Source organism: Rasamsonia byssochlamydoides (genome assembly GCF_041956645.1).
Source record: "Rasamsonia byssochlamydoides strain NRRL 3658 unplaced genomic scaffold VTN77scaffold_3, whole genome shotgun sequence".
In the NCBI taxonomy this organism is placed as follows: domain Eukaryota; kingdom Fungi; phylum Ascomycota; class Eurotiomycetes; order Eurotiales; family Trichocomaceae; genus Rasamsonia; species Rasamsonia byssochlamydoides.
In genome coordinates this window covers 859,206-870,862 of record NW_027192386.1, presented here as the reverse complement: position 1 = coordinate 870,862, position 11,657 = coordinate 859,206, and the positions used below count along the sequence as shown (strand labels likewise).

At 50.3% G+C, this 11,657-nt stretch overlaps 4 protein-coding genes across 4 annotated transcripts; 2 read left to right on the top strand and 2 right to left on the bottom strand.

Moving 5' to 3' along the window:
* Window positions 1–176: 176 nt before the first annotated feature.
* Window positions 177–2,532, bottom strand: VTN77DRAFT_4374 (uncharacterized protein; the record flags this gene model as incomplete). The annotated part of the gene is made up of 6 exons (XM_069420426.1): window positions 177–410; window positions 474–534; window positions 596–671; window positions 737–1,975; window positions 2,033–2,222; window positions 2,275–2,532. 6 exons carry the CDS (start codon window positions 2,530–2,532, stop codon window positions 177–179), a joined length of 2,058 nt encoding a protein of 685 aa, XP_069282045.1.
* A 1,888-nt stretch (window positions 2,533–4,420) lies between these two features.
* Window positions 4,421–6,176, top strand: VTN77DRAFT_4373 (uncharacterized protein; the record flags this gene model as incomplete). The annotated part of the gene is made up of 4 exons (XM_069420425.1): window positions 4,421–4,526; window positions 4,587–5,408; window positions 5,459–5,678; window positions 5,732–6,176. The coding sequence occupies 4 exons, from the start codon at window positions 4,421–4,423 to the stop codon at window positions 6,174–6,176; spliced, it is 1,593 nt and encodes a 530-aa protein (XP_069282044.1).
* A 756-nt stretch (window positions 6,177–6,932) lies between these two features.
* On the top strand, window positions 6,933–7,295 carry VTN77DRAFT_4372 (uncharacterized protein; the record flags this gene model as incomplete). The annotated part of the gene is made up of 2 exons (XM_069420424.1): window positions 6,933–7,076; window positions 7,149–7,295. 2 exons carry the CDS (start codon window positions 6,933–6,935, stop codon window positions 7,293–7,295), a joined length of 291 nt encoding a protein of 96 aa, XP_069282043.1.
* Window positions 7,296–8,393: 1,098 nt separating this feature from the next.
* VTN77DRAFT_4371 (uncharacterized protein) lies at window positions 8,394–11,042 on the bottom strand (the record flags this gene model as incomplete). Its single annotated transcript, XM_069420423.1, has 5 exons — window positions 8,394–9,002; window positions 9,056–9,381; window positions 9,434–9,542; window positions 9,594–10,710; window positions 10,780–11,042. The coding sequence occupies 5 exons, from the start codon at window positions 11,040–11,042 to the stop codon at window positions 8,394–8,396; spliced, it is 2,424 nt and encodes an 807-aa protein (XP_069282042.1).
* Window positions 11,043–11,657: the final 615 nt, after the last annotated feature.

Genomic DNA, 11,657 nt, shown 5'->3' with positions numbered 1-11,657 from the left:
ATCGAATTTGATTAGGGGGTGGTGGTGGATGACGTGGCAGCTCGGTGTCCGTGGCAGCTCGGTGTCCGATTACGTTAACTAATCTATGACAAATCTTTAGGTGCTTCTAGCGGGTAAACAATACGCAAGCTCATATCCAGTTAAATCGGGAACGTAATTCTCACACGCCTCATAGGCTATAGCGGCGTAAAACGTCCGAGTTTACGATAGTTTCGCACTTCATCTTCGATGGCAGCGTAGAGAATCCTGTCGGCAGCACTCAGATTATTTACTTCCAACGAGGAGGGTGCACCAAGAAGAGGTTTCATGTCAGCCTGACAGATCATTCCTGGCTGGGGGAGCTCCCCAGTTTGGAAGTAGGCGCGGATTGCTTTGGCGACGCACAGAGAAGGGGCGGCTAACGTTGTGTGCTATGTGAACAATATGTCTTAGTCTTGGGTCAGGAAAGATCTCTGGAGAAATACATCACATACCCCTTCTGAGTCTTGTTGCAGGACAACAGATCCAGGAAAGTTGGATGACATTTTGTGAGCGCTGGTGTTGGCGGGTCTGTCAGATTTCTGCTCGTTGAAGTACAAACCACTGTCATACTCACCTGCGCAGCGGAGTTACTGGGTCAAGAGTATTGCTGACGAAAAGAAGAGGGTGAGAAGTATTTCCAGTAAACGGCCCTTCACCTTGAGTCAGCCATGGCTTTTTGTACAGTATCATCAACTGATCTTTCAAGGGCGCTCACCTGTAAATCTCCACTTCGCCTTTGTCTTCCATCCAACACAACTCAATCGCACATGTGCCCAATAATCGCCTAGCATCTCGCTCCCTGCCTTGAGTTCATCCCAGTACTGCTTGAACTCATCCTGGTCTATTTTACCCAGGTTCTCTGCGTCGGTGCAAAGGATCGCTGCTGTAGCGTACTCGTCATTCTCTCCCGGAACATGGCACTCCCGCGAGTAGGGACCAGCAAGGAGGCATTCTGACGAGAGACAAGATGGCTCGCGGTTTCGCTGCTTGAAGTCTGCCATGGCAGCCCCGTTGCCCTTTCTGAGATCGCTCAGTAATTCTGCCAACAAGGGAAAGACGTACAATGGCTGATACATGGCGATTCGTACAAGGGTCATCACATCCGTCCACGACACGACTTCTGGTCCCCGTGTAGCAGAGGCAGGGACGGGGACAGACGAGTTCCGGATGCGGGAAAGGAGATCACGGAGACTTGCTTTGATAGAATCCGGCCCGCCAGGGTTGTACAATCCGCAGCCATCAGAGCCAGCTGCATCACAGTATATGGCGAAGCGATCGAAGATGGCGTCGGCGTCAACGACACTACTTGGCCCCGTGGTCAAGTAGTAACTGTCGAGGTCAACGACGCCGTCGAGCACAGCACGTTCGACTCGATCTGGGTGCATGGCGGCGAACGTGGCCCCCAGGACCGTTCCATATGACCGGCCCCAATACAGAAGCTTCTCGTTTCCCCGGTCCCATCGGGTTCTCAGGGCAAGAGATTGGTCTTGATCAAATCCTTTTTCGGCACCATGAGCTCGTTGCTGAGCTATGCCTTGCTTTTCTCTCCATTCAGCGTGTCGCTCAACGATCTCAATCATGTCCTCGACAACTGGAGACGTATTCATGTGCTCTCCAAGTGCTTCTTGTCCATCAATTTTGGCGCTGATTTGCTCCGAACATCCCTCCGCAAGAGCTCTGTTTCGTTGCCAATTTCGCATGAGAGAGTCTTCTGAGCTTCCCAGCATCCCGTCCGCCTCCTGCTGTAGCTCCCAATTCCGTCTCGAGAACATATCAGGAAAGCAGCTAAATCTGGGGGTGGTGTTATTGACGCCGCGAGGATCAAATCCTATAATGTCGAAGTACTTGGATTTCTCGTCAAACGTCTCCTCAGGGTCAACTTCTGAGTCTGCAATCGTCTGCAAATTTCGTCCAGACTGCAGAAGCTGGGCGACTCCAGAGCCACCAGGGCCACCTAGACCATCAGAATTAGCTCCTCATCACACTATCGAGCTGACATTGTATTCGGTACCGGGATTAATCAATATAGCTCCTCCATATCGAGGATCTGTAACAGGGACCCTTGCCGGAAGTCTTGCAAGAGCAATAGCAAAGGTGCGACCTTTTCCGTCGGTGCGTTTGTGGTCCATTGGCACCTGCAGACGTCCGCACTGTAGACCGTCAAAGCAGTCATGATATTGAAGCTCTTTAGAAGGAGATATCTGTAGTCGTAAGTAACATGCGTGCCACAGCAGTAATGCGAGGCATTCTTACACGTGACCATTGAAACTGATCCTTTTCGTGTGATCCAGGGTCGAAAGACTCTACCTCTCCACCTCCACCTTCTCCTGCAGAAAGAGGGAAACACGCCAGAGGTGATAATAAAAACCCCGCGGTGACGATAACCAGAAGGACTAGTTTTCTAACCACCGCAACCTGTCGTTTGCCATCGAAGACATTCTGTTGCTGCGACTGGCATGTTCCCCTGAAGGTAATGTGATCCTTGACAGAAGGTATTCCAGTGCGGTCCATTCTCGGACGACATCAATGTCTCAGTCGACCCTTGGTCCAGTTGAAAGCATGTATACAAGGGGATGGTCCGCTTGAGCGACGACAATGCATGGATCAGAAGAAACCACCACAGGCCAGAAACCTATAATTATCAGCAGGATGCTACTGCATCGCGGGACGCGTTCAACAATCGGGTAAGTCTGTATCTTCTCAGGCTGAATTACTTGCTCTGACAAAGGGGAACCACCTAGGTAGAAGAAAATCAAGATCAACTTGGAAGATAAGATGCGATAACGACGGCCCCACCGCACCCCCGCGCCAGCAACAGTTCTGACCCTTATCAGAGAGAGCATTGTGCATCTAGATAGGCTCATATCTAGACGGAACTGGAAGTGCCTTAGTAATGCCTCATTACTATGGCCAATATCCATAAGCTGAATGATACTACCTACATTTGGGAATTATAAAAATTGACAAAAAGCTCACACCCCCCAGCTCTCAGCTGGTTGAGGGTGTTACGAAAACACCTGTTTCTCCTTTGCAGGCAGGGATTTTACTACTCGCGCAGGGCGAGTCTCGAACCTGGGAACCCCAGCAGTATGCAGCGTGGTTTACACGCTGAGCTAGGGGCCTCAGGTTTTGTTGCAGGAGTAGCTGTTGTTGTGACATTTATGGTAGCTGTTTGTTTGTTTGTTTGCTGTCTGCTGGGTTAGATGGCTCTATTGTGCAATCAAAACAAGAATTGCAAGCATTAGGAGCCTTTCCTTGATATACCTGATACTTCCTACAGTTGACAATCACAGAGCCCATACTACATGAAGTTATATCCAAGTTTTTCTCTTGCATCCTTAAGGTTCTATATCACAGATAGAACGCACTGATCTCTGGGCATTAGATGGCCCATGCTCAAGGCCTCCAGAAACTTTACGCGCTGTCCCACCTGATCACGTCAATAGCATGAAGATAGTGTTTGCAATAAATTTCGAGTACGGAGTACTACTTTAAACTTGACAAGTTGAAACACACACGAAGGTCTGGAATGGTCGATGCGGCTTGTCATTTGCGGGGTTGCGAGCTTGCCAAGCAACGGCAGCGAATCCTCTCGTGCCAGCAACGGAGTGCTATATTGTGGTCGACATGTCACGAGGCTGGCCGTGTTGAATACACTTTCATGGCGCTACAAATCCGGGGAATCGTTTCCAGCCATCGTGGGATCGACATACGATGGAGGAATCAATTATTGCGCTGATATTCATTTGGACACCGTCGCCATTGGCAACAGAGTGTTGGTTTAGGTTTGTTGTTTCTTGATTTTGATGAGCTGTCCAGGTGGCCATGCCTGACCGTCTGCTCCAGACCAACGCCGAAACAACGTTGTGATTAACTGCTCAGTGGTCAATGCTGCAGGTTGCAATCGTTCTCGTATCCAACAGCCATGTTACGGTATCTACGCCACTCGTCGCTCGGATTGGTATACCTCACGTCGGCTCACGAATTGGGAAGTTGCTGTCTGCGCGAGTCTCTGAGCAGCGATATTGGTGGCCAAGTTATCAATTCCCATGGAACGTGTCATTACACGACAATTTTCCTGCAGGACGATCAGCCATGAGACGAATAGCCAGGAATTGTCTCTTCCATGAAAGCCAAACAATCTGACCTATCCCTGTCTGCGACTAGAGACGTCTGCTTGTAGGACGAGGGGCTGCTCTAGAGACCTCTGATCAAGGATGAGGGGCTGCTCTTTTTATAACATGATGTCTGGCATCATGTACTGACCTTGTGACCCATTCTGCAGCTCTTAAGGCGAGCATTTCCCAAGACCTCCTCTGTCATCTTTCATCAAGCAGAGGACATCGACAGAACACAAACATATCCGATATTAAGATACACGTTATAAGCCCGGCTCAACATGGCTGAAAAAGCCCCGCACATAGTCGGTACAACCGACTTTAATCGCATTGAAGCCCCGGTGACCTGGAGAGCCTACTTGATATGCGGCTTTGCCAGCTTTGGAGGTCCGACTCACTTCAACCCAGCCCTGCCATACTTCTTCAAGGCTAACATCCCCCTTTTAGGTATCCTTTTTGGCTATGATTCCGGGTACATCTCCGGTGTTCTCGGCATGAACTATGTCAAGAGAGAAATGGGAGAAGCTGTCCCACTCGACATTGATCCGTCTGGTTATATCCTTGCAAGCTGGCAGAAATCCCTGATCACATCCATCCTGTCGGCTGGGACTTTCGTTGGTGCTCTCATCGGAGGTGAGGTGTCGGAGCGCATCGGCCGTCGTACTACAATTATGGCTTCTTGTTTATTCTATGCCATTGGTGTTGCTGTTCAGACCGCTTCTGTCAATGTTGGAACTCTCGTTGCTGGTCGAGTTATCGCCGGTTTGGGTGTCGGCGGTGTATCCGCAACGGTCATTCTCTATGTGTCGGAGATCAGTCCCAGAAAGGTCCGCGGGACGCTGGTCTCGATCTATCAGTGGGCGATCACCATCGGCCTCCTCGTCTCTTCGGGCGTCGACCAAGGCCTAAAGGACCGGAACGACCGTTCCTCATACCGGATCCCCATCGGTCTTCAATTCATCTGGGCATTCATCCTCTCCGCCGGCCTCTTCTTCCTCCCGGAATCGCCACGATATTACGTGAAAAACGACAATCTGGAGAAGGCTGTCAAGTCTCTAGAGAGAGTTCGCGGCCAGCCAGGATCGACGCCTGAAATCCAGGCCGAGCTCGCTGAGATCAAGGCAAACTACGAATATGAGAAGCAGATCGCGAGCACCTCCTGGTTCGATTGCTTCCGGGGCGGTCTTGCGCCCAGGGGGAACCTTCGGCGGGTTATTGCTGGCACTTGTTTGCAGATGTTCCAGCAGTGGACCGGGATCAACTTCATCTGTAGGCAGTTTCAGCTGATATTAAGTAGCAGATTCTGACAGTGACAATAGTCTACTACGGAACGACCTTCTTCCAGCAGGTCGGCATGTCGAACCCGTTCCTCATGTCCACGATCATGAATATCGTCAATGTCGCCACTACCCCGGCATCCTTTTGGATGATTGAGCATTTTGGTCGACGAACGCTGCTGCTGGTCGGCGCAGCCATCATGTGTGTTTGCGAATTCATCGTGGCCATTGTCGGCGTCGCGGATACCAATGGCCACGCAGCGTAAGTCCATCGACTTGCAGTAGCTCATAGCGTTTTCTTACTGACAACTGTAGAAACATCTGCCTAATCGTATTCACCTGCTTCTACATCGCAACATTCGCCATCACCTGGGGCCCCGCCGCCTGGGTCGTAATCGGCGAGATCTTCCCCCTGCCCATCCGCGCGAAGGGGGTCGCACTGTCGACAGCATCGAACTGGCTGTGGAACTGCGTCATCGCCGTGATCACGCCGTACATCGTGGACAAGGACAAAGGGGACTTGGGCGTGAAGGTCTTCTTCGTTTGGGGCTCGGCACTGTTCCTCTGCTTCCTCTTTGCGTTTTTCTTGATTCCCGAAACGAAGGGGCTCACGCTCGAGCAGGTCGATAAGATGCTGGAGGAGAGCACCCCGATGACGAGCCACAAGTGGAAGCCTCATGATACTTTCGCCAGGGAGATGGGGTTGGCGGAGAAGAGTGTGGAGACAGGAGAACACCAGGAGAATGTTGCTGAGGCCTGATGCGATAATCAGTCAGTCGACCGTTCAGCAAATGCCTATACTGACTAACAGATATTTAATGCTAGCCTCAGCATAGCTAACAGTAGGTACCTAACTAACCTCCTTGAGATAGGCTTTGTAAGAATTGTATGTATGTACTGTACATACTGTATGTAAAGTACCTACATGTAAATCGCAACATAAGTTCCTAGGTAGTGACTTACATAACGTCTCTCTCTCTCTCTTTCAACTCGTATATACAAACCGTTCAAGCAGAAAGGATCCAACAACTAAATGGTACCTAGGTAGTTCTCATGACACCTGGAATATTTTTTTCAGGCACAAACAAAACCACACACTTGCATAAATTTGAATTTAAATTCATTTAAATCCATCCTCGCCCGTGACTTACAGATACATACTCCACTGGCATCCTTTTTTTTGGATAAATAAAATGCGAGGGATTCTTAATACTTATATTATACTTCAGTTTGTTGAAAGTTAAAATCACGTGATAGTTGTGTTCATCTCGATAACGTTGCCGGGCTCGCGAGATCAGGAATTTTTTTTCTCTGGGGAACTATCGTCAAAAACATCCATCCCGCAACAGTGAAACTAACTTGAACTGCCTGTGAAGGAAAAGATTTTGTTAGTTTCTTTTCTTTTTGTCTGAAGGGGAAAAAAATTCTCTCGTCTGGTCTGGTCTGGTCTGGTGAAGTCTTGTCCAAGCAAGCAAGCAAACAGTATTATTATTTCTGCAGAGCACGAAACACGACCATGGCGCAAGGCCTAATCAAAAAACCCAAGTCAACAACAGCCTCCTCGTCTAAGAAATCCTCCTCACTAGCCCCCAAACGAGGCGGTCCCCGCGTCATCGCCCCCAAGAAAGCGTCCCTCATCAAGCAGCGGAAGATGGCGAAGGTGAGCCCCTCCCGATACCACACATGGAAACCAACGGGTAGAAAAAGTATGTGGCTGACTGATGCTTGATAGAAACTCTCCGCCGGCCTGATCGCGAAGACGGAAGAGACTCTTGCCCAGCGGGCGGGGCATTTGGAGATGCTTGCCAATGCGAGGAAGGAGAAGCAGAAGGAGAAGACGAGGCATGGACAGCAGCAGAAGAAGAATGGTGGGGCGTGAGTAGTTGGTTGATTGATCAATCGATTGGAAGATAAAGAAGAGAAAGGAAGAATGAAAGAAATGATAAACAGCGCGAGAGTAAGCGAGAGTGAGAGTGTGGGTGAGAGTGTGGGTGTATGGTGTGATGTGATGTGATGCGATGTGGCAGCTACCTTGACCGGTCCTATCCTGTCCTGTCCTGTACCGTCCATCCCATCCGTCCCGTCTCCTAGAAGATATACTCCTACTACGGAGAACCGAGGTCGAAGGGCCAGGTGGTCGGACGGCAAACACATACGGCATGACGCGCTTCTTCCGACTGTTCGACTGGGTTCAACGACCGACCTCACGATTGGTTAGAATGCTGGAATGCTGGCTGGCATGATGACTCCAACGTCCATTCATTCCTTGGACTTTTCTGTCAGATCGGATCAGATCAGGTCAGATCAGGTCATGTCCCATGAGTGAGTGAGTTGTGTCTGCGCAGCCCAGGGATTATATTATACCTATTCTCCAGGCAGAGAGAGATGGGCGGAAACAGTCTGGACATGCCATGGTGATCTCAGATCTGAGGACGTGAAGAGAGGTCGAGTCTTCACCGAGACGGTACTGTCCTTGTGCTTGGACGAGGAAGATACAGGAAAAGATAATGGGGAGTTGGAAGACGACTTATTGGATGCTGCATGCTTTTGAGCAAAACCACACAGCCAAACTAAGATTAACTACGACAGTCATAATTCAATCTAATGTCCAGCCAGAAAAGTTCATATGATCACAATTTCATTTGTAAATCTTCAATATTATATATATTCCTATAGAAAATGAAAATGAATAAACAAGTCTATATAACACAATCAAATTAGATATAATAAAGATCCGAGCACAGATCCAAGATAAAATTGGAGCAGGGAGGGAAAAGTGCCCCTATCCCAAATTCCCAGCCCAGCCACATGTTGAATAAGTCATCAGTCGTTAATGTATACACAGCTTTTGAAATGTATATGCGCCTAATCCGATCGCTGCCATGGGTATCTCGAACGCTATGCCTCCCCCAGAAGCAAAAAGCCAAAAAAAAAAAAGAAGACAAACACAAGGAAAAGGATCAGATCACTTCTGAATTCATGCCTTGGAAATACGGGTGGACACACTCTTGGGAACGCCAGCTTGCTCAATCAGCTCTCGTCCCCGCTCCATCCACTTCTGGAATCCGCTTTCCGTGGCATCCAAGGGGAAATCGTCCCAGACTTCCTGCTCCGTGTCCGCATACCTCGACCACATCCCTTTCGGGATGTCGGATGTAGACCACGAAGGAAGCTTCCCCAGGACGCTGGTGTAGTACACGTAAAGGATGCGGCACAGCAGATCAACCCGGTCCACATAGTGTTGCTGGCTTGGGTCAGGCTCAACTCCACCATCTCCAAGCCGCCGCCACCAGGACACCCGCCACCGAAGAGATAGCAGGATGCGGCCCAGTTCGGTGAGGAATCGGAGGTGCGCTTCGAGAGAGATCCGCTTCCACTTGATATTGTAGAAATCGCGTTCCAGCTTCCGAAAGCCCTCCACCTCCAATATCCGACAGAATATACGCGACAACTGAGCAGCCAGGAGAATCTCTTTCCGATCCTCGGGATTATTAACGTCCATAGGACGGTCTTCACCACTGCCGTCTACAGACACAAAGCTGTAGGAGGCACGACTCGGCATGTTATTCCACTTTGAAAGCAGATCCTGGAGGATAAAATTAGTCTCGTACGTTGTCTCTCACATGGACGGGAACTAACATATATCTGGTTCATAGGATCACAATCTTTCACGCAACTCAGCCAATGCTTCGACTTGTCTTTGGACTCGATGATCCGATGGTCAATGAACTCCAGAAAAGTTGACTGCGAATTATCATTATATTCGCTGAGACCTTTGAGGAATTTGTAGCTCTCTGCTAGGTCAAGAACGTAGAGGTTTCCCCACTCCTGGCTGGCACGGATGTTGAACCGCCCGCGCCGTTCACTCAGGAACGAGAGCAGATCGTTCAAATTGAAAGCAGAGGGAATCTCCATTCTGACCCTGCCAGATCCATTCAGTGTAGCATGATTAATGGCTCGTTGAGCTGGAACGTATCAGCAGGGCTGCAGCCAAAATTGTAAGGAGTCTCCACATACAGATGTAATTGCACGTGCCGTACTCGACAATGCTGGCAAAACATGCCCGTGCACACGGTTGCTCATGCAGTGTCGGCCGGCAGGCGTCACAGGGGGAATTTCCATCACACTGGCAAAGTCAGCTTGACGGAAAAGCCAATTGGAGAAGCCTCAGAAATACCTTCCGTTTGTTCAGACGACACTGCACACAAGTGTCCTTATTCTTCCTCCTCAGGCCTGCATTTGCTCTTCCAATCGTGGACAGAGGGCCCTTGCGGCGCGCTCCACGAGGTGGAGTTACAAAGTCTTCTGAGGAGATCGACCCCCCAAGTCCATCCTCCTGTACGATCTGGAGTGGCTTTGGTTGATTGATCTGCTCGACACTTATCACAGAGTTTCTCTGCTTTCTCTTCCGGGCAGCCGAAGCAGGCTGAAACGCCAGTGGAATATGACGTGCTGCATGAGGAACAGCCGCAGTCACACCTCCTGAATTCGACGCGAAACTCGTCTGCGGTAAATCCGACGAGTCCTGGCTAACCATGAAAGCGCTAATCTTGGGAAAGACCGGTGACGTCTCCGATGAACCTTCATCCGGAGAAGAGTCATTCCACTCCAAAGCCTGTGAGTCTTCTTCCTTCACTTGGCGCATGCCAATGCCGTCATTTGTAACGGAATATGAACTCTCGAACACTCCAGACACATCTCCTGGTAACGATGGACTTTGCGTCTCATTCTGAGGTTCTGGTTTCACTTGCTGGGAATCGTCATAGACTCCGAGACCCTGGGAAACTGAGGGAAACGAGGTTGTCAGGCTTGGGGGAACGGACATTTCAAGCCCTGCGAACCATTGTTGATCGACAGCTGCGCCGGATACTGGTATTTCGACATTTTTGTTCTCGGACTGTGGTTCCAATGGCGGTGAGATCGGGAACTGCGAGGGAACAAATGACGTCGCATTGTTGAGTGTGCTTTGCCACGCCTCGCTACCGTACTGAACAGGCTGGGAGAACTGTTGCAATGATGCCATCTGATGAGATTGAAAATCCGAAAATACCCCTCGAGAGCCTAGCTCCCCGCCATCATCGACGATAATAGTTCCGGTAGACCCAGCGGCGCTTTTCGCATAGGGGTGGAGAACGGGGGCATCCAATGGCATCCCAAAAGCCATGGGATGAGATAACTGGAATTGATTCCATGCATTGTCGAGTTGAGAGGATTCGTCGCCGGAGGAAGGATGGGTTCTGGGACTGAAAGTGCCTCCGATGAAGCTGACTCTCTCGTGAAGTCCGTTGGAGGTGCTGCGAAGTGAAACAAACCGCCATCAGCATTCACCCCCTTGTGAACGGGGAGAGAGAGGGAAAAGCAACCTGAAGTCAAGAGTGTGAACGTCGCCCGCTGAATCGATCAGAGGGACCTCGAGACTGTCGCGACTCGGCGGGCCTTGTGCGGCGACCAGATCGACAAATTCTGCGTCGCCCTCGTTGGAGTCGTGACAGGCTTCCAAATCGGGTGGGTGTTCGAAATCGTGTCTCTGCCAGGATAGAACCGAAAAATTGCTGTCGTCGGATTGCCATTTATCGAGGATCTTGGGGTCGATGCCCGTCGTGGTTCCGGTGCTCCCGCAGTCCATCAGGCGTCTGCGGCAGATAGAGTGGAAAGTCGCGACCGTCGCAGCGGGTCAGGACTCGACGCAGTTGGACTTGTTCGTCTTCTCCGACACAGTTCACAGGCGGACTGGAAAGGACAAGAGATGCCTCATCGACGTCGTGTCAGTGTATGAAAAGGATGATTCACGAGCGGGGGGTTGGGGGGCTCAGCGACCACGGGGCACGCGTTCCCCACCAAAAAGGTTTTGCAATCTCCAAACGGTGGTGGTCCTAAATGCTGTGCTGGCCACTCGGAACGGCCCACCGAAGGGCAGAGGCTTGCTTACTTACTGGGGTAGGATGGCCTGATCTGACAGCTGTGTAACAGTCTGTACTGTAGATGATGATGATGGCGATACTGACTGTACTCGGACTCCTCAGCCCAACTGCAGCCCACCAACCCAGTGGGAGCTCACATGCAACCAAGGCTCGCTGTGTGATGGAGGAGTAGATCGTACGGCGACGAACCAAAGGCTCCGTGGGAGAAAGTTGGATCAGGGACCGGAAAGAAAGTTAATTAAAAAATTTTAGAACTCAAAAAACAAAAAAAGAATATTGAGCGCCTCAGAGTTCGCTACCACCCCAAGCCCGGTGGTAGT